This window comes from Anticarsia gemmatalis, chromosome 27 (assembly GCF_050436995.1).
Source record: "Anticarsia gemmatalis isolate Benzon Research Colony breed Stoneville strain chromosome 27, ilAntGemm2 primary, whole genome shotgun sequence".
NCBI lineage: Eukaryota > Metazoa > Arthropoda > Insecta > Lepidoptera > Erebidae > Anticarsia > Anticarsia gemmatalis.
The window spans coordinates 2,286,209-2,305,456 of NC_134771.1; the positions used below are offsets into that span (position 1 = coordinate 2,286,209).

Below are 19,248 nucleotides of genomic sequence, written 5' to 3' on the forward strand. Positions count from 1 at the left end.
ACTACTGCTTTACGTACCTCAGAGTCCGGGCATAAGATAAACGTTTTTAATCGTTTTCTATTTTTTTTTTTGTATTTTACTTTGATTGCCAATTAGAAGTTAGTCACCAATGCAGTTTTTATAAAGGACAAGCTACCAAACCAATATTTCGGCAGGCTAGAATATTGAGAGTTATTTATTTGTCTATTTAAAGAAAGTACTTTTTCGAGTTGACGTCTTTTTAATTACACACTTTTTGTAAACCTGATTGTTTATTTGAATAGGGATCATAGCAAATGGCGTTATTTGATTTATATTAACTCCCATAGGTAGTATACAATACATGATTTAATGTATGTATGTATGGATAGTGAAGTATTATTACCTAGTGCTAGCGGCAGTCTGAGCTGGGCGTCGTTAGTTCTGCGACTAGTGTCACTGGCGTCCGAGTCTGACGGACAGCTGTCCGACGGACACTCGGAGTCCGTGCTCGCAGTCTCGCCTAGTAGTGCCTTGAGTTTCTCCTGCGAAATATAAGAAACATAATGTTATTTAAGTATAAAGTACAGTTACGAGATATTAACTAACATAATTGTTAATTACACGACGTATAGCGATGAATCTTATAGAAAAATATTACTCGAATTCAGTACAATTTACAGGTAACTACAAATTGTAAGTATTTTTTTGGTAAATCGAACATATAATTTAGTTATAGGGCAATTATTATTAAGTCAGCTACATTTTATTATTGACCAAAACGGCTGTTATCCTTTAAGAATTACTTCCATTTTTCACTATACTTATTTTGTGCCGTTTTAGTAAAAAAAATATGCATTCAAAATTAATTAATAAAACGGTCAAATGCTTTTGAAAAATCATGGGTAAAACTCCTTATAAACTGCTCATCTTACAGACGATAGAATTAAACATACTTCAATGCGTTAAACACAAACTAACCTTCTAATTCACAAACACACAATAAACCTATTTTAGTTAAAAGGCTACTATAAATTATGTTTTCTCTTTTTCATTTCGCTAAGGAGTGAAAGAAACAAAACTCTTTATAAGCGTTTCATAACTTCATATATGTTTAGGAATAAGAGGGTAAATCTTTTAATAGTTACTAACATAACTAACCAGGTCCGAGTCAGCCAGCAGCTGGTGCGCGAGCGCGGGTCGGATGCCGAGCGCTCGCGACTGCGCCAGCAGCGACGCCACGGTGTTCTTCTTGGGCTTGCTGACGCCGCGGCCCAGGTTGCGGGGCCGGCCTTCGCGACCTGCCCATCCGGCCACCGCTGGATAACAACATAATATAATGTCAGTTATTAAATCTAAAGTCTAAAGCTTTAATTCTTCTATAATCCCACCATCGCTGGAGAGATCCTTGCCAAGTGGGACAGCCAAAGTTAAAAAAAAGATTTTTTGGTTATGAATTCATGTTATACATACATAGCATAGCGCGAAGTGCCGTCAGATATATAAGCCCTTTGGCTTGTTTCAGGGAAAATGCTGTGCCGACCCCACGTAACGTGGGATAAGGAAAAGAAAAGTATTTCATGTAATAGGGGGCGAGTATTATACTTTGGTATATACCTACTGGACACATAAAATAATAGTATAGTTACGGTAAATGTGAGTAATCGGTAATTCTCTATAATTACCGGTAAGTATAGATAATTCCCAACGCACATGCTAAATGTAGTGGAGTGTAGCAGAGGATGTGCAAGGCGACTAGGACTTCTCAAATCAGGCAGTTTAGGCAAGCCGACATAGGAAGGTTAGGTCAGATGGCTCACATTTACTATAACATATACATAATAGTATGTTACAAGATTTTCGATTAAACTTTACTTTTTCAGGTTAGACAGCTACATTGTTTGGACCGCTACGGTCAAGGTGCATGTCTTTTTTCTAAACGCAACAAACATTCGAGTGATATTTAATTGAAGTATTTTTGTTTACTTACATTCACTATCCTCGCTGCCACTGGACTTAGGTCGTGGCGACTCACCCGCCTCACCACCGGCTCGACGCGGCCGTACACCGGGTTTACGACGGGCTACAACAAACAATACATTGTTAAAAATGGATATTAACTTATATATTTAATACCTCAGGTAATCGCAGGAGATTTTCTTAAGAAACTACAAAACTCTGCTGGAATTTAAAAGATATTGACCCGATCCGAGATGACCCGAAACTTCAGAGTGGTGTTACTTTTAAATTACACAATATAGTGACGCAGGTTATATAGGTTTTGCTTAATATAGGAGTCCTGTCATCGCTTATTCAGTCAGTCTCCAACCACGACCAGTGTCACCTGCGCCGAAACGTCAGGCATTCCAAGATAAAATGCATGATTGTATGTTCGCTATTTTCCCTATTTCATTTATACAATTACTTCTATGTGGCTGTCGACCGTTTTCGACAGTCATATATATAAGGATATTATGTATTACTTACATATTCTATCATGACTGGAGGAGGCGTTGAGTGAACTGCTCAGTGACGTCAGTCGGGACAGCGCGTCCGATGCCTGTGTACTTGCTGTAGATAACAAACATACTTAACAATTGCAACCAACATAGCAATAAAGGAATAAACCATTGATTTTATAGCAAGAGTCGCGACCAGAGCAACAAACGCGTAATTACGTTTTTCTTTTAAATTTCAGTTTTCAAAAGTGCAAATAAAGATGCATACGGTAATTTTTTTTTGTTAAATTATCTTATATGGAGGTTTAATATCCATCCAATCCATCCAGCCAATAAAATCATTTCATACTTAGTCCAATCAATTAAAAAATCGATAAACCAACATACGCACGTAAAGAAGATAAAAATATACAAAATCTGCCAATCTTTTTACTATTATTTTGTACACTACACAATATCAGAACATTCGTTATTTCTAATGCCCGGTTTCTGAGTATATTTAGCGGTAGTTTATCTATTCAATAGCGTTTTTTTTACGCTAAACGCTATTGAATTGTTAAACTACCGCTAAATGTACCTCAGTCAGAAACCGGGGGTATATCGGCTTCTATCTATCTAAAGATGTCTTATTGGGACCGGTAGTTAACTGAGAGATAAGGAGTCCTTACTAGGGGTAGGTTTGAGCGAGAGGTTGAGTGGCGCGTCGTCATCTGGCCCTCCCTTCACGCCGAGGTCCAGAGGAGACTCTGAACCAACCTTCGTGCTCAGGTTTAGACCTGAATCTGAAACAAAAACATTTATTATTATTACATACATACATAATATTACATACATCTTGTTTACTTAGGGATAGGCAGAGACCAAGAATATTTGGTTACTTAGGGGTAGGTAGAGTGCAAGGAAAGCCACCTGGTACAATCCTTTCAAACTTTCCTTGCCTCTTTCACATCCATACATGTTGTCATACAAGACCGTCGGTTACGAGTAGCACCTGACTTTCTTTGTTATTATTATTACAAATGAATAAATACATTTTAAACATTATTGAATTAATTTTATCATTATTTTATTTTATTGTGAAGACGGAAGGTGGACCAAAGCAATCACTGAATGGCGGCCATGGAATGGGCGAAGGTCTCAAGGAAGGCCTGCAACTAGATGGTCGGACGACATTGTTAAATGTGTAGGGCCGAAATGGATGAGACAAGCGGAGGACCGTACAAAGTGGCGTGCTGAGGGGGAGGCCTATACTCAACAGTGGGTGGATACGGGCTGATTAGATAGATAGATAGAAACATTATTGGACATGTACTTCATTATTCATATGTCACTTCGTCAGCCAATGTTTGTAAACTTAGTCAGTCTTTTATTGATCCAAAAAAGGACAACACGTTTCAGGGGTCTTAACAGCGTCCTTGCGCAGTGACTTGTTGCTATATTTAGACACACAAATATAAATGGTCGCTAAACATTTCACGTTTCAAGGGAAGAACATCTCACACTCTCTACAAAAGTAAGTAAAGTGCTGTTTTCTGTATGATGCTCATACTGTTTTATGGATGGTAGTGGGAACAACAGTAGTGTTATTTACCTGCGGTCCTATAATCAGCGGCGGCGGCGGAAGAGCCGGCCAGCTGTCGCTCGAGCGCGGCGAGACTCACGCCGCTCTGACTAGCTATCGTCTGTAGCAGCTCGCGGGATATACCTGCACAAACATAATATACAATATTACAATTACACCTGTAGTAGCTTTTGCCCGCGGCTTCGTCCACGTGGTTTCTGACTTAGGACAGAATTTTCATACAAACTTTCATCCCTTATTTTATCCCCTCGGGGGGTAGAATTGGCCAAAATTCATCTTAGTAGATGCCTATGTCATAACATCTACCTGCATACAATATTTCAGCTCGATCCATCCAGTGGTTTGGACTGTGCGTTGAAAGATTACTATCCCCCGATTTCCGGATTTAGCGGTAGTTTATCTATTCAATAGCGTTTTTTTTTGTATGAGTTTAACGCTATCCAACAGATAAACTGTCCCTAAATTTACCACAGAAACCGGGGGATAGTAATCACCTCTGAGTCATATATATTATGATTTTTCTTCACATATATGTTATCATAAAGAGTTAAAAATTAGTAGTTACCTGCATAATCAGAGAGGTTAGGCGGCGGCGTGCCGGACAGCGAGTTGGCTCCGGCCCGGTCCGGCTTGTTGGGCAGACGGATCACCTCCACCGACGACCGAGAGTTGCCGTACTCGTCCTATAATACAGTTATACATATTACAGTCAAATAGTACATATTACAAAATCATTTTGTACATGATTGACATGAAAAAACAACTTTCCAATTCGATGCAGATTGCTCTCGAAGTATTGACACAATTCTTTATTGAATACTAATATTAAAACAAAAGTTTTTCATCCGTCGGGAATCGGTCGCCCCTACATATTTTATATAAATTGAATACAAATAATCAAATTCCTATTCTTATTCTATACCGCAATAAAAAGTAGAGGGCAAATGAAAATCATTTTTCAAGTAACTGGATCAATCCTTGAGATCCATAAATTTACAACAAATTCAGGACAAAGGGCGATAAGGTGGAGGGCAAAATTTAACGTGGAGACGCGACTAGTCATAGACGCTTCTATCACAATTAAATGCTAGTTCTATTGAGCTAGTTTAGGTAGTTACATATTAGGTCGGGGAAAAAGTCTTTTCGCATTATAGTATGTATGAACTTGTAACAAAATCTTTTCTACACAAAAAAGCTCGATATTTGGGTACCTCACGAGCTCACTGAAAGAAACCTTATGAACTCATTTTTGATTCTTGAAGTCAGAGACTTTATTACAAGTTCATACATACTATAATGCGAAAATACTTTTTCCCCGACCTAATATTTAAAGTATTACTCACAAGTTTAGGTCTCTTGCTCGGCAACGGCGCAGTTCTGTCGAGACGGTCGTGTCGGTCATGTCGATCGTGTCGGTCGTGTCGCTCGTGTCGGTCGGGCCGCTCGGCCGCGGGGTGCAGGCTCACGTGCGGCGGGTCTAACGATATCGTCTTCTTACGACCACGCGTCGTACCGCTCGCACCCACCTGTATACAATAAGATAAATTAGGTAAATATCGTTATATACGAGACTTTATTATTATGAGAAAAGAAAGCATGCTCAGGCACGCTAAAAACGTCCCACGACTTAAAACAACTGTTAAGTATCATGTCTTTGTTACTTTAACGTGTATCGTAGCGACGGATATACTTTTGAGCATTATTTCAAATTGAATTAATTTATGAGTTTTCTTTTATTACTTTAATAGGTTGCTGTAAGCGCTGTAGCTATTGTTGAGGGGACAAAGCGGGTAGCAAAGATACATCAAATTGGTATTATTAATAGGGGGCACTGGATTTTGTTTTCAATCTTATTTTTAAAAGTATTATACTCTAATACAAATTTTAAGAGTAGCCAACTATGCATAACGCGCTTGACATGGTAGACACACTTTACGCTAGACTGAAATTCCCAGCATATGTAATTTATACAATTACCCAGGTTACATATTTAGTTTGAAATATAAAGAATAATGTCAATATTTAGTGCTAATAAATAGTAGTACATATTAGTGCGACATACATGTGATTTTACCTTGGGCCCGGCGAGCGAGGAGGTGTACTTGATGATCTCCGTGTCGGGAGGCAGTCGCACCCCGCCCAGCACGGACGACGGATCACTGTCGATAACATGATAAAATTAACATTTCAGGACATATTTTAGAAGTATTTTCAAGGATTATATAATTCAGGAGTTAGTAATAACACGATCTCTCCTTCCAATCACTCGTAATAAAATGTAAAAAAACCATTTTGGAAACAATGTAGTGGTTTAGGATTTGCCAGCTGTTCTCATTAGCGAACTTGCAAACTGGTGGCATATTTACTCTTCGTATCGTTGACTATAACAAGGAGCTGTTTGTGCTAAGATTTGAATAATAATATAAGAACTTACCCTCCTTCTAAAGCAGCACTAACAAAAAGAAAAACAACTGTTATTTTTTAATCAGTAGTAATAGCTTGGTGAAGAGCATTATTTCCAATTGTATTTTAAGGAAAATTCGCTAAATATTTTACAAACTAGAAAATTTTTTGGTCTGTGACACCAACGGGGGTGACATAATGTAATATTGCTTGCAATGCCATAGTCTCCTCCAAGCGATATTTGACCACGGCTGCCAAAATCTTTAAAACCGATCAACTGTGCAAGACTTTATTTATAGTGTCGAAGTGCGTGCAAAACGCACAGGTACCCTTTATTCCCTTACTCTCATAGCCGGACCTCCGCCACGACCGGAAAGAGGTCATACCGACGCCTTAACGAACAAACTTATTTAACTCCAGGCAATTTTGCTAAGCATTTTTAGACAGAAACCTGTAAAATACATTTTTGGCAAAACCGGAGATTCGAACCCGAGACCTTTGCACACCAGTGGCATACACTACCAACCGCGCCACAGTCTTAAGCTCATCTACTATTGTGGGCAGTGTATAATGGCTCAATTCCTATTTAATATCGTATTAGGTATAGTTACCTTAGTATAGTGTGCGGTAGTCCAGTGAGCGAGTCGATGCCGCCGTGTCGGTCCTTCTCCGAGCCCGGCATGCCGAAGGGATACAGCGGCGACATGTTCTGTCAATATAATATAGTGTATTAGTGTATTTGATAGTTTTATAAGAATGCATAATAGAATACGGGAATTAACGCCAACGCGCATTTTACCTTAAAATGCATGTAAAATGCGTGTTCGCGTTAATTCCCGTATCCTATTATAATTAAACATGCAACGCGAGAGTTTAAAAGTTATGAGTTTTATAAGAAGTTTGAATAACACATGTGTATGATAACATGTATGGTGAGGTAATGGAAGCGTTACATTTTATAAAGCTTTTGGAAATGATTTAAAGTTGATAAAATGAACAGTGTGAGTGTGTTGTTCTACCTTCCCCTTAGCAGCGGCGGCGACAGCAGCGTGGTAGGCACCGTGAGCGGCCGCCTGCGCCAGCATCAGATCTCCTCGCAGTAGAGCCAGCTCACGCTCCTTGCCTTTGGAGCTCGACACGCTTGATGATGATGATGATGGCTTTTCTGGGGAAAGAAAGAGTGTTGTTACATACTTGAACATTATCTACATCCTTTGAAAAGCTATTGTAGTGAGCTTGTACCGCTCATTAAGTTAACAATAACAAAGTAATTTAACATTAAAACTCGAGATAATAACACAAAAGACACAACTTTCGGAGTGTCAATATCCTTGTAAGGACCAATCCACAGTCAATATGTTATAGGTCAGGTAAATGATTAATTTATCTTTCACTTCATATGGTAGAATAAAGGAATTAAGAAAGGTTATCGACTGGTTTTCAGAAATGATCAAGAACAAGACGCTATTTATTCCTTTTGGACAGTAACAAAAAGTTGGTTTTTTGGCTATAGTCTACTGATCTTCTACCAGTATACTTACTAGAAGTTTGGGGTACAGTGGGTATACTAGACTTACATAAAGTAAAGACTAGTGGAGTTTATAAGTGCTACTAAAACAAGAGCCCTATGTTTTTAGTCTTTTAACCATGGTCTACTGGTCTTCTATCAATATACTTACTAGAAGATAGAGGAGACCTCATCAGACTAGTTCTATGCAAAGACCAGACAAGTTAAGTGTTACTTAAGCAAGTCCTGCTCATCTTTAGGAATCTTCTACTCGCTCGGTCTACTGGTCTACTCTTGGTATACTTACTTGAAGGTGGTGGTACAGAAGGTTTGCTAGGCTTGCTCTGATGAGGAGCCGACACCAGACTGTTGAGAGACGCGAGGCTGGACAACGACTGTGAGTGCATCGCCGAAGGTGATGATGTCTTCGGAAGACCGTACTGAGCTCCTGTGGGCAAAGGATAGTGTTAGACAATTTGTTATTTATGATTTTAATATAAAGTAAGCTTTCAGCTTACTGCTTTCTAGTGACTTTCTTGAAGATGTTTCGTATAGATTTCCGCAGTTTTATACTCATCTGTACAATCTAGTAGCGTGATATCTCACTGTAACTTTTGTATTTTGTACTATAATAAACATTTTTCATTTTTATTTTCATATTTATTTTCATAGTGTATTAATAAGTAATAACGTAGCTGCTATAAATTAGTGCAATAACAATCGGAATCAAAACAGTTATTTCAGAAATTAACCTTTTTTTATTGGATAATGATAATAAAATCTTCAGTACTAAATAACATACAATTAAAAAAACGTACAAATGAAAAAATCTGCAATCAAAGGCAGATTTAAAAAAAAGTTACTTTTGGTTTTTCATGGTTCTACAACTATCCTCCTCTACCAAATTTTATTAAAATCAGTCAAGCATGAAAAACGTCATAGACATAGTTTCGCCATCAATTAATTAATATAAATTAAACAAATACATCCCACAACTAGCTACGCTAAAATAGCGATAAGTATTTTTATTTCTTCGTAAAATGTAATAAGTGGTAAACTAATTCATACGTCAAAAAAACGTTGTTTCCTGTACAACAGAATACATTTTCTAGGAAACCGTTGACGTGTAAATTTGTATTACGCTAATCGGAAATATTTTTTTGACCAATTAACGTACATTGTAATCGATGTGGTTTTTACTACGATAGTGCGAATTACGCAAACATTTGTAACTACAGACAACTACGTTGTAACAAGGATTCGATTCCCAGGAGGTTATTTTTATGACAAGACTATAAATTATTATTAAAATATTATAATATTTTGTGCCTGCTGTTTTCTAGAAGATACGTAAAACATGGAAATCTATTATTTATATTAGAAAAGACCAATAGTAGGCCAGGGAATTGAACCCGGGACGTCATGAGCAGCAGTCGAATACATAACCGATTACGCCGCAGAGACAGTTATGGTCTAAGATTCCTGATTATTTTCAGCCAAGCCATTCGCAATATATAATATTTATCGACATATTTTTTTTGATCAAAATATCTTTCATCCATTAACCAGATCGGTGAAGGTCGTTATATAGCGGGATCATATGCTATTACATGAATTTGTTTTAAATAAGCAGATACATATAGCAAAGTATATAAAGCCCGTGACCACGGTCGATGTAATTCGATCGAAACGTCGGGTAAACAAATAAAGTAGCCTAACCTTTAATTTTCAATCGCGTTTAGGACCCGTTGCATTATAATATTATGTGTTATAGTCGCGAGATTTTATAAACGGTAAAAGTATAAGGTAAGGTAGTGGTATAAGTTGACACCGCCCACGCAAGTGGTCGCAGGTTCGAACCCGAGGCAACACACCAATGACTTTTCGAAGTTATGTGTGTATTAGAAATAATAATTATCACATGCTCCAACGGTGAAGGAAAACATCGTGAGGAAACCTTGCATGCCTAAAATTTGTTTAAAACATTTATTGAGGGCATGCAAAGTCCCCAACCCTCACTTGGCCAGCGTGGTGGACTCAAGGCCTAACCCCTCCCACATTACGGGAGGAGACCCTTGCCCAGCAGTGGGACATTAATGGGTTAAATTTATTTTTTATTTATTTTTTAAATTTAAAAGTATTTAAGTATCTAACTACAACAACACAACACATATAAGTAGTATATAAAGATACGTGCCCCACTCACTCATGTTCTGAGCGTTGGCGCTGGTGGAGGGACTCTTGTCTTTCGTTGATGCGCTCGATGATGTACTGCTTCTGCCTGACCTGGAAACATGAACGGTATTTCATTAATTCATATCAAATAGGTGACCACCTGTTCGTAGAAGATATAGAGAAATAGGGTCTAGAATTCCACGAGAGGAGTACAAAGTTAAAGCTTTTGAACGGGCTACGAAAAAGGAAATAAAATAATTTATAATTTTTTTAGATTGTCACCCCGTAGGTTGGAGACCATAGAGGTACTGTGTAAGATATTATTTTAAGACTCAAAATAAAAATCTCCCCGTGACTTCTTGATACACTACGATAAAATGTTGGCTTTGTTAATCACGATTAGAATACCTCGGTAGCTCACATTCAAGAAGATATTTTTAGTCAGTTACTTCAAAGATTAGCCCTCTGAGTTACTACAAATTATCATAAAAATCATCCATATGCAATGAACATCATCAACAGACAATTCGCAACAATAACCAAAATCATATTTCAAATACTTTGAACAAAGTTTACGAAATAAAGGATATCTTGAATTTGAAAATATCTAATTTCAAAGCCTCGAATAGTTTGATATTTAGAAAGTGCAAGGTTTCCTTATGGCATAGTCTTTTCGCCAATCTTACCTCTCATTCCTAGAAGACAGTTTCCCCGGTTTGGGCGGCTGCTTGAGCCCGGCGCCCGAGAGCGCAGACAGCGCGGCGTACGGGTCCGCCAGCGGAGGGAAGTTCAGCCCTGACGCCTGCAGACGCGCCAGGTAGTCCTGCGCCGCTAGGTGGGACGCCATTGACCACCATGCTGCACCTGGGGAAGGAAAAAGCTGATTATTCAAACGTCAAGTAATTTCATTTGAGGTCCTGTAGGTCATTTATGAATAATTAATGCAGAAGCGTCAAAGGCGTCCATATAATTCTTTAAGCCACCTGATCTTTGAAAAATAAATAATAATCCTGAGACTAAAATAGGCGTAAGGCCTGCTAAAATGGATATCCACGAGTTCGATTTTTGGTAAAAAGCGCAGGTAGCATAATTTTAGGATGTTAGTGTTAGCATAATGTATGATACTGAATCCAGCAACGACTGGAACTGTCGTGGGAATGATAATTCATTGCAGTGACCCCTAGAGCGGCAGTTGACATCTGCGGCTGCTATCATCAAACTTCTGCGGAATCTGCTTTAAGAGAAAATACATTCCTGGTGTCCGAAATGTGAAGCAAAAACAATGCATTTACATTTTTTGCTGGTTTAATACTGAGTAAGGATACTCACTGGCTGCAGGATGTAAGCCGAGCGAAGCAGCCTGGTTGGCAGCAACGCCGAGCGTGGTGGGGGGCGGGTAGCGGCTGCCGAAGCCGAACAGCGCCGCCTGCGCCTGCGCTGCCGCCGCCGCCGAGCCGCCGCCGCCGCCCGCACCGCCATCGCGGCCCCAGTATGCTGGAAAAAGACACATTATATTACTAACTAGGTCTAATTAATAAGTTTATATATTTGTATATACGCCGACAAAAAAGTTCAGCAGGACCCGGGTCTGTAAAGGGCGGACAAATTCTGTAAAGATTTGTGTCCACCAGCAAACGGATTTTGGCTAACAAACGATGATAGTGAACGGTGATAGAATGTAAAATAAACTTATTTTATTACAAGGAATAATTGCGTGCTATTAACCTAGGCATCTTATTTACCTCGGGACTCAATGCATAATGCCAACCTAATTCCAGGAAGAGACCTTTGCCCATCAGTGGGACAGTAACTATTCAACTTTATTTTTCGCTATGGCACTTCTTTGTTCCTAGTCATCAGTCACAATCCTACATCACATTACACACCTTATTAAATCATACAACGTGATTTTTGATAAACCTTCCCAACCCTCACAGTTCTAACTATCTTTCAACAACATTTTCTCAAATTAAATCAGCCATTTAGCCACAAAATCATCACACAACAAGACTTTCTTGTCCATAGCTACTATAGTTAGATATGTGCAATACCGTCTGACAGTGTTCATTAATCATACAACTCATTATAACAATGTCTGACTGCACTAAAACCAGACTCGATTAGTTAACTGCCAGTATCGTAGTGTTGTAATAGAGGATTATCGCCAGTTGCGAAAGTGTAGACATAGGAATTAACGCCTTGCTATTCAGATATCTTGATTTGTCATAAAAACGTGTCTTTTATGCTTAACTCAATACAACGCACCAATGACTTTGTGTGTATTAGAAATAATTATGACTTGATCTAACGGTGAAGGGAACATAGTACATCAACCCGCACTTAGCCAGCATGTTGGTGGACTCGAGGCCTGACCCCACCCTCGTATATACTCTCATAGCCTGGTGGGACGGATAACCGACACGACCAGCAAGAGGTCAGGCACAGGACTGAGAGCTTTATGTGCTCTCCAAGGCACGGAGATCTATCACCACAACATTCTAACTTCGGGCAATTGATGAAAATTTCTGAACAGAAAATCTCGGATCGGAAATAACTTTTGAATCTCGAATACACTACTATGGTGCTAAGTATTTAACAAAGGTACCTGTCTATATAGTATGTTTTAGCCGTACACATACACAAATAGTCTTAGAGTCGTTAGTATGACAGACGGCAACTAACTGTCACGTGTTATGCACCATTGCGGTTAAACACGACCAGTTCATTCGCACTACACGTCTGCGCTCTTTTAAATACTTATTACTATAACGATAACGTAGTTTAACCACTTTTATTCTTATTGTTTAGTCTAACTACTATTAGTTAGACTATACAATAAGCATAAAAGTGGTACTAGTCTATGACTAGTATTATAAGTGATGGGTAAAGTTTGTGAGTGGATATATAAAACGGGGTGCAAGGGTCAATTCCCGAGTCGGACAATTGGATATTGAACTTTTTCAGGAAAGTAGTACCTAGGTAGCTGCTTGACTTTTGGTCTCAAGATCTCAGCAGCGAGGTCAGGTTAAAGAGTCGGACTAGTGATGTAAGATCATGGGTTTGAACCCCATCTCTATCGACGAGAACCCAGTTTTAATATAAGCCCTTGAACTAAATTGGGCGCGGTAATAGAATATCCTGCAAGTTAGCACGGTATAACCTACAATGTTTATGCAATTAAGAGAAATATAGTAATTTTAATACCTTGTTATTTTAACAAACGCACTAAGAATAACTTTTATATTGCATGGGCTTTTCTAAAATAAAAACAACGGACACAAAGTACAAGCAGACTCGTAACAACATATTGTGGGTCGCATAAATATTTATTTCGTGTAGGAATCGAACCCACGACTTTTAACGCACTGGTCGTGGCGTGGTGACCACCATTACCACTGCGCCATGGAGGTCGAAATATATTTTTGAAAAACGAGATTGATCAATGATTTACACTTACAAAGCCTTCAATTTCAGACCTGTAGAAAACAAATTCATCTGTCTTACCCCCAAAACTCACTCAAAACATTCCATCAATTACAAGTCAGACAATATTAATCGACACACCACCTTCACACATTAATCAAGAGATAATTCCATCTAAAAATAACCTAACATTTAGAACATTTCACAAAATGATGTCTGACTCATGGCTTGAAGATGCTGTGATTTATCGTCCTGTATAAGGTGATACTTATCTATACTTAATATTATAAAGCTGAAGAGTTTGTTTGCTTGAACGCTCTAATCTCAGGAACTACTGGTCCGATTTGAAAAATTCTTTCAATGTTAGCCCATTTATCGAGGAAGGCTATAGGCTATATATCATTACGCTACGACCAATAGGAGCAGAGTAACAGTACAAAATGTTACAAAAACGGGGAAAATTATGTCTCTCTTACGTGACGCAAGCGAAGTTGCGCGGGTCAGCTAGTCAGGAGATAATTCCATCTAAAAATAACCTAACATTTAGAACATTTCACAAAATGATGTCTGACTCATGGCTTGAAGATGCTGTGATTTATCGTCCTGCACAAGGTGATACTTATAGTCCGACAACTTGATAAAGAGTCCTTAGTCTTAAGCCATCTTAACTGCACGTTTGGCGCAGTGGTTTAAGTGTTCACCTCGCCGCAATAACCGTAGCGCCGCGTGTGGCGGGTTCGAATCCCACCCGGAAAAAATATTAGTGTGATGAGCACGACCAGGTATACGCCGGACAAACAAACAGACACTGCAATATTTTTGTTTTATCTGTTTTTATGACTTCGTAGACATTAGCTTATGATTAGAAACTAATACGCTAGCACAATGGTTAATTTCAGGTCAGTTTTTCAGCAACTCTGCGAAACTAAACATTTTGACTTCAAAACGACACAAGTTTGTTAATTGACATCAAGGTACCTACAATATAGATTACTCACTATCCTCAGTACACCTTAACAACAAACTAAAAATCTTACACCAATCCCTTACCGTACCGTAAAAACAAACAAAATTAAACTCTATTCCCACGCAATAAGAGTTAGAACAATCGCATAACAAAATTGGCGGTAGTACAACATTTACGTACATTTCTCACAAATGAAATTGAGCCTTATGGGGTAAGGAATAGAGTCGAATGTGTTTGTCATGTTTAGTTTGTTTTACCGATGGGTGCGGGCACTGAACTCCGCTTTGCTTATATGGTTTAATATCACGCTATTGTAGGGCTGTCACTTTGAACGATGTTTTGAGATATGTGAGGTGCCGGGTTCGATTTCTTTTTGTTAATTGAGTAGGCATTCGATTCTTGAGTCTTTAAAAATACACTTGTTGAGCTTTAGTTTAGTTGTTTCGGAGAAATAAAGTCTTTATGCCATGATATCTGAGGTGCCATAAATACATAATTCTTTAATAAATTAATATCAGAAACTTTATTGGTGAAAGTGCTCGCTACATATGTCTTCATTTTTATTGTATGTCACAGTACTTTATGATTCTTATACCTAAATAAATAAATCGGCAATTTTGTGTGTACAAAAAATTCACTTTTCAGTGTTTTTTCCCTTTTCTTCTTTAGGTATCATAGCTATCTAACTATCATATATCGCTTGTTTAATAAATCTATAATAATAGTCTGGTCCAAACATAGATCTAAAGACCTCAACGTGTAGTGAAAGGTCATAGGTCTATCGCCCACGTAACATATTTCTTAAAAGCTTTTCTAATAGACAATTTAACTATATATATATAATTATTAATTCTACGATTTTCCACCACTCTCGTGGAGGTGGAAATCTCTTACTCTCTATTTCGACTTAGCTTACTAGCGATTTGGAAAAAATAAAATGATAGCCGATTTTGCAAAATCATAGAAATGTATAATTTTAAACATTACTCGCTCTTCGACACAATGGTAACGACTTAAAAAAACATACATACTATACATAAAGGCACGCTTTTTAGGTAAATATAGTCAGAGACAGCATTTACTAAAGACTACACTTTCAGTTTATGAAATAGAGACTTTATTTTAGTGTGGTTACAGGTCTACTCTACCTAGTATCAAATAACATCACGTGCTACGATCGTTACAAACTTTTCTCGCTTCATACACATCCATACATTTTATCATACAAACAAAAATAGACAGACATCAAATAACCCTTGCTACGATCGTTACAAACTTCCCTTGTTTCATTCAAATCCATACACCTCCTCATACAAAATATTAAAGACATTGTCTCAGCTGGCAGCCCTAACCCCACGCTTCTGAACAGTTTAACGACAATACACGCAGTTAGTGTGCAACAAAGACAAAGTTATTAGTACTTACACGTCGGGAGAACAACTCACCAATCAGGGTACAGCATTTTAAGCACGCACACTTGTTAAGACGGTTTGACTTAGTGTCATATGGCAAATGCTCTTTACGTAAGTTGTTCTTTACAAGTAAAAAATAATAAAGTACATTATTCTGTTTCATTCACTTTCATACACTACCGTCCATAAGTTTGGAATCATTTTCAGGCTTATTTTCGTCGACAGAAAAACTATACCACAATAAAACCATCAAAAACATTATTGTTATTGGAAATTAGTACTTTTACGACCGAACTAACACCAATATTTAACAAAAAACACTAATTTATATGATTATAATTATTTAAAGTGGATAATTGCACTTTTGTCGGGAGAACAACTCACCAATCAGGGTACAGCATTTTAAGCACGCACACTTGTTAAGACGGTTTGACTTAGTGTCATATGGCAAATGCTCTTTACGTAAGTTGTTCTTTACAAGTACAAAATAATAAAGTACAATATTCTGTTTTATTCACTCTATATCTTGCAATGATTGTATTTTGCGTAAATAATGAATCTATTTTTTCTTAAAAAAGACTTCTCCCGCACTAAGAATTGTTCTCGCGTCGCGGGGACTTATACAAAGATACAAACGACGGACACAAAGTACAACCAAACCCGAAACAATTATTTGTGGATCCCACAAATAATTGTCCCGTGTCGTAATCAATTCCATGACCTCCCGACGCAATGGAAGCGTAGCGACCTAAACCACTGCGCCACGGAGGCAGTCAGATTTCGATCTGCTTTGGGTACATCATTTTCAATTTACATATAGCTAATATCTTCTGCTACAAATACTATAGGATAGATAGTCTTTTGCGTACCAAAAAAAAATTAAAATATTTTGTAATAGTTACCGCAACAATCTCGCTACCTTTCAATCAACCATCTAACTTAACCGTGCCATACGTGGTTAAATAAACGAACTGTTTGTGTGGTCTCAGCCGGGAATAGAACACGTGATCACTTCCGTCGATGTCATATTAATCAGAGATGGCCGGAAGGCGGCGCTAATCATTCTGTTGACTGCGATATTTCTAGGGAATATGAAGGAAAATACGTTTTTTAGGAATAGCATTAACCGTAATAATATGTGTTCTATGGTCTCTTATCCTTATGGGAGTAAGGCTTGATTTTATGTGCGTAAATAAATAACGGGGTAAAAAAATCTCCATTGTGATTTATTACACTTTTTCTTACATCAATTCGTACTTATAATCGAAGTAGGAAGATTTATGAAATTAAGACGTACTTGGCGAAATGTGCGTACTAATCTGACAACACTGAATAGTTTTAAATATTGTTTTATTATTTTATTTATTCAATGGTGTTCGTGGAAAACCTGGTCACTATGTCGGAGACCCCTAGTCGTAGATTAGAATTTTGCAAATCACTTTTTTCGAAGTCAACGTGGAAACTATGTACCTACATCACTTAACTAGTCACAAAATATAACATATTTTGTAGACTAATGAGTTAAAGCATTTTATAAACGAATGAGTTTACCTTAAGGCCAGAAGTCGAACCCACTACAAAACTCTATCATATTCCTTATCACCAAAGCAAGACGGTAACTATGAGGTAATCTCAATAATCTCTATGACAGTACATAGATCAGTCAAGTACATAATAAATATAAGGATTCAAGCACTAAGTGACATGTTTATAACTTCCGCAAATAAATAGCCGACGCTAATACCACTCGGTTAGTTACTATTTATTTTAAAATAGCTTTGAGTACGCTCAAGTATAGTTTTATGAAAAAGTAGCCTGTAGTTTCAAGAATACGTTCGTCTTACGCTCGGTTTCTGAGGTACATTTAGCGGTAGTTTATCTATTCAATAGCGTTTTTTTAAGCCACGTCAAAGGCCTTCGGGCTTGAACAACTTTGACACTAGGTTGACCACTAACCATACGATAAGAAGAAGCGTTTTTTATATGAGTTCAAACGCTTTCGACTAGATTAACTACCGCTAAATGTACCTCAGAAACCAGGGGTTAATTAGTTAAGCTATTTGGCATAATAACATAGCATTTATTCAAATAATAATGTTTTGTTAAAGCCTTTCACAGGTGGTGGAGTAATCGATGAACGTACATAAAAAACCATTCGAACATAATACCTCTTCTTTTCTAAAGTCGGTAAATTATACTCTGTTACAATTAGTGTAGAATCAACAGTTTATCCATAGCGGGTGTGCAATTTTGGACAACTTATAGCTAATCTTAATCTATACTAATATTATAAAGCTGAAGAGTTTGTTTGTTTGAACGCGCTAATCTCAGAAAATACTGGTCCGATTTGAAATTCTTTCAGTGTTAGATGTCCCATTTATTGAGGAAGGTTATAGGCTATAATATCATCACGCTACGACCAATAGGAGCAGAGTAACAGTGAAAAATGTTACAAAAACGGGGAAAATTATGATTATTAGTTAAGTGACGCAAGCGAAGTTGCGCGGGTCAGCTAGTTATTTATATTTATACATTATGTATGCATATTTGTCCGTCTATATGTATATGTCTCTATCTAAAGTTATGCATACTAAAGTGTAAAACAAACTTGCAAGCAGGACACAGGCGGTGCTCCGAGCTTGTTCCAAGCTATAATTTTACGAGCTTCATTTATTAGATTGCTCTCATTAATTACCTTTATTGAGTGTTTCCTTCCTGTGTTGCAACTTGTTAGTATTGCTTGCTACATATTGTATAGTTTTGATTTTATTGATACTTTTTATAATAGACCACGCGAGTGTATGAAATTGATGTTCGTAGACCTGTTCACCGAAAGCCAAGCTACATTTATTTATGCAAGTGACCGAAATCATTACTTCCAGAATATCACTACCCGGTTTTAAAGGATTTTTAGGGGTTCTAATATAGCTTCTGCGAAATTAGCGCAGGTATGAACTTATAACATACATGCATAATATCACGCCTTTTCTCCTTAAGGGATAGGCAGAGACCAAAGAACGCCATTTGGTACGATCCTTACAAACTACCTTTGCCTCACTCACGTCCATACATCTCATCATACTGGACCGCCCTTAAGGAGTACTATGTAAAATTTAAATTTCTATAAAATGACACAGTGTGCTTTACTTTTGCATTGAACTTAAATATTATCAAGTTCATACTAGCCAATACTTCCGTATCATAAAATAATACAAAATAATTACCTTCTTTAACTTTATTCAGATACACACAGTTCTTATTTCAGTATCTAGGTATTTAATTTACGCAGGTACAGCATTTTAATGGTCTAGAAAGTCATAGTGAGGACATATCGCAGAGAAAGTCTTCAATTTTAGATTCTG

The 19,248-nt window shown here is 37.6% G+C and overlaps 1 protein-coding gene across 21 annotated transcripts in view; it reads right to left on the bottom strand.

The window, feature by feature from the left end:
- tou (bromodomain adjacent to zinc finger domain 2B toutatis) overlaps nt 1-19,248 on the bottom strand; it is a 120,145-nt gene that overhangs the window by 43,672 nt on the left and 57,225 nt on the right. For 10 of the 21 annotated variants that reach the window (XM_076132285.1, XM_076132291.1, XM_076132294.1 and 7 more), the window contains exons 4-19: nt 11,414-11,578; nt 10,771-10,948; nt 10,107-10,195; nt 8,217-8,357; nt 7,422-7,567; nt 7,014-7,111; nt 6,434-6,451; nt 6,062-6,158; nt 5,343-5,525; nt 4,565-4,682; nt 4,009-4,122; nt 3,086-3,199; nt 2,446-2,529; nt 1,949-2,041; nt 1,111-1,277; nt 365-503 (exon numbers count right to left, since the gene is read on the bottom strand). In XM_076132285.1, coding sequence (XP_075988400.1) covers nt 365-503; nt 1,111-1,277; nt 1,949-2,041; nt 2,446-2,529; nt 3,086-3,199; nt 4,009-4,122; nt 4,565-4,682; nt 5,343-5,525; nt 6,062-6,158; nt 6,434-6,451; nt 7,014-7,111; nt 7,422-7,567; nt 8,217-8,357; nt 10,107-10,195; nt 10,771-10,948; nt 11,414-11,578 — 1,944 coding nt within the window. The remainder of the gene's footprint in view (nt 1-364; nt 504-1,110; nt 1,278-1,948; nt 2,042-2,445; nt 2,530-3,085; nt 3,200-4,008; nt 4,123-4,564; nt 4,683-5,342; nt 5,526-6,061; nt 6,159-6,433; nt 6,452-7,013; nt 7,112-7,421; nt 7,568-8,216; nt 8,358-10,106; nt 10,196-10,770; nt 10,949-11,413; nt 11,579-19,248) is intronic. The other 11 variants (XM_076132304.1, XM_076132290.1, XM_076132305.1 and 8 more) reach the window with 7 other exon arrangements.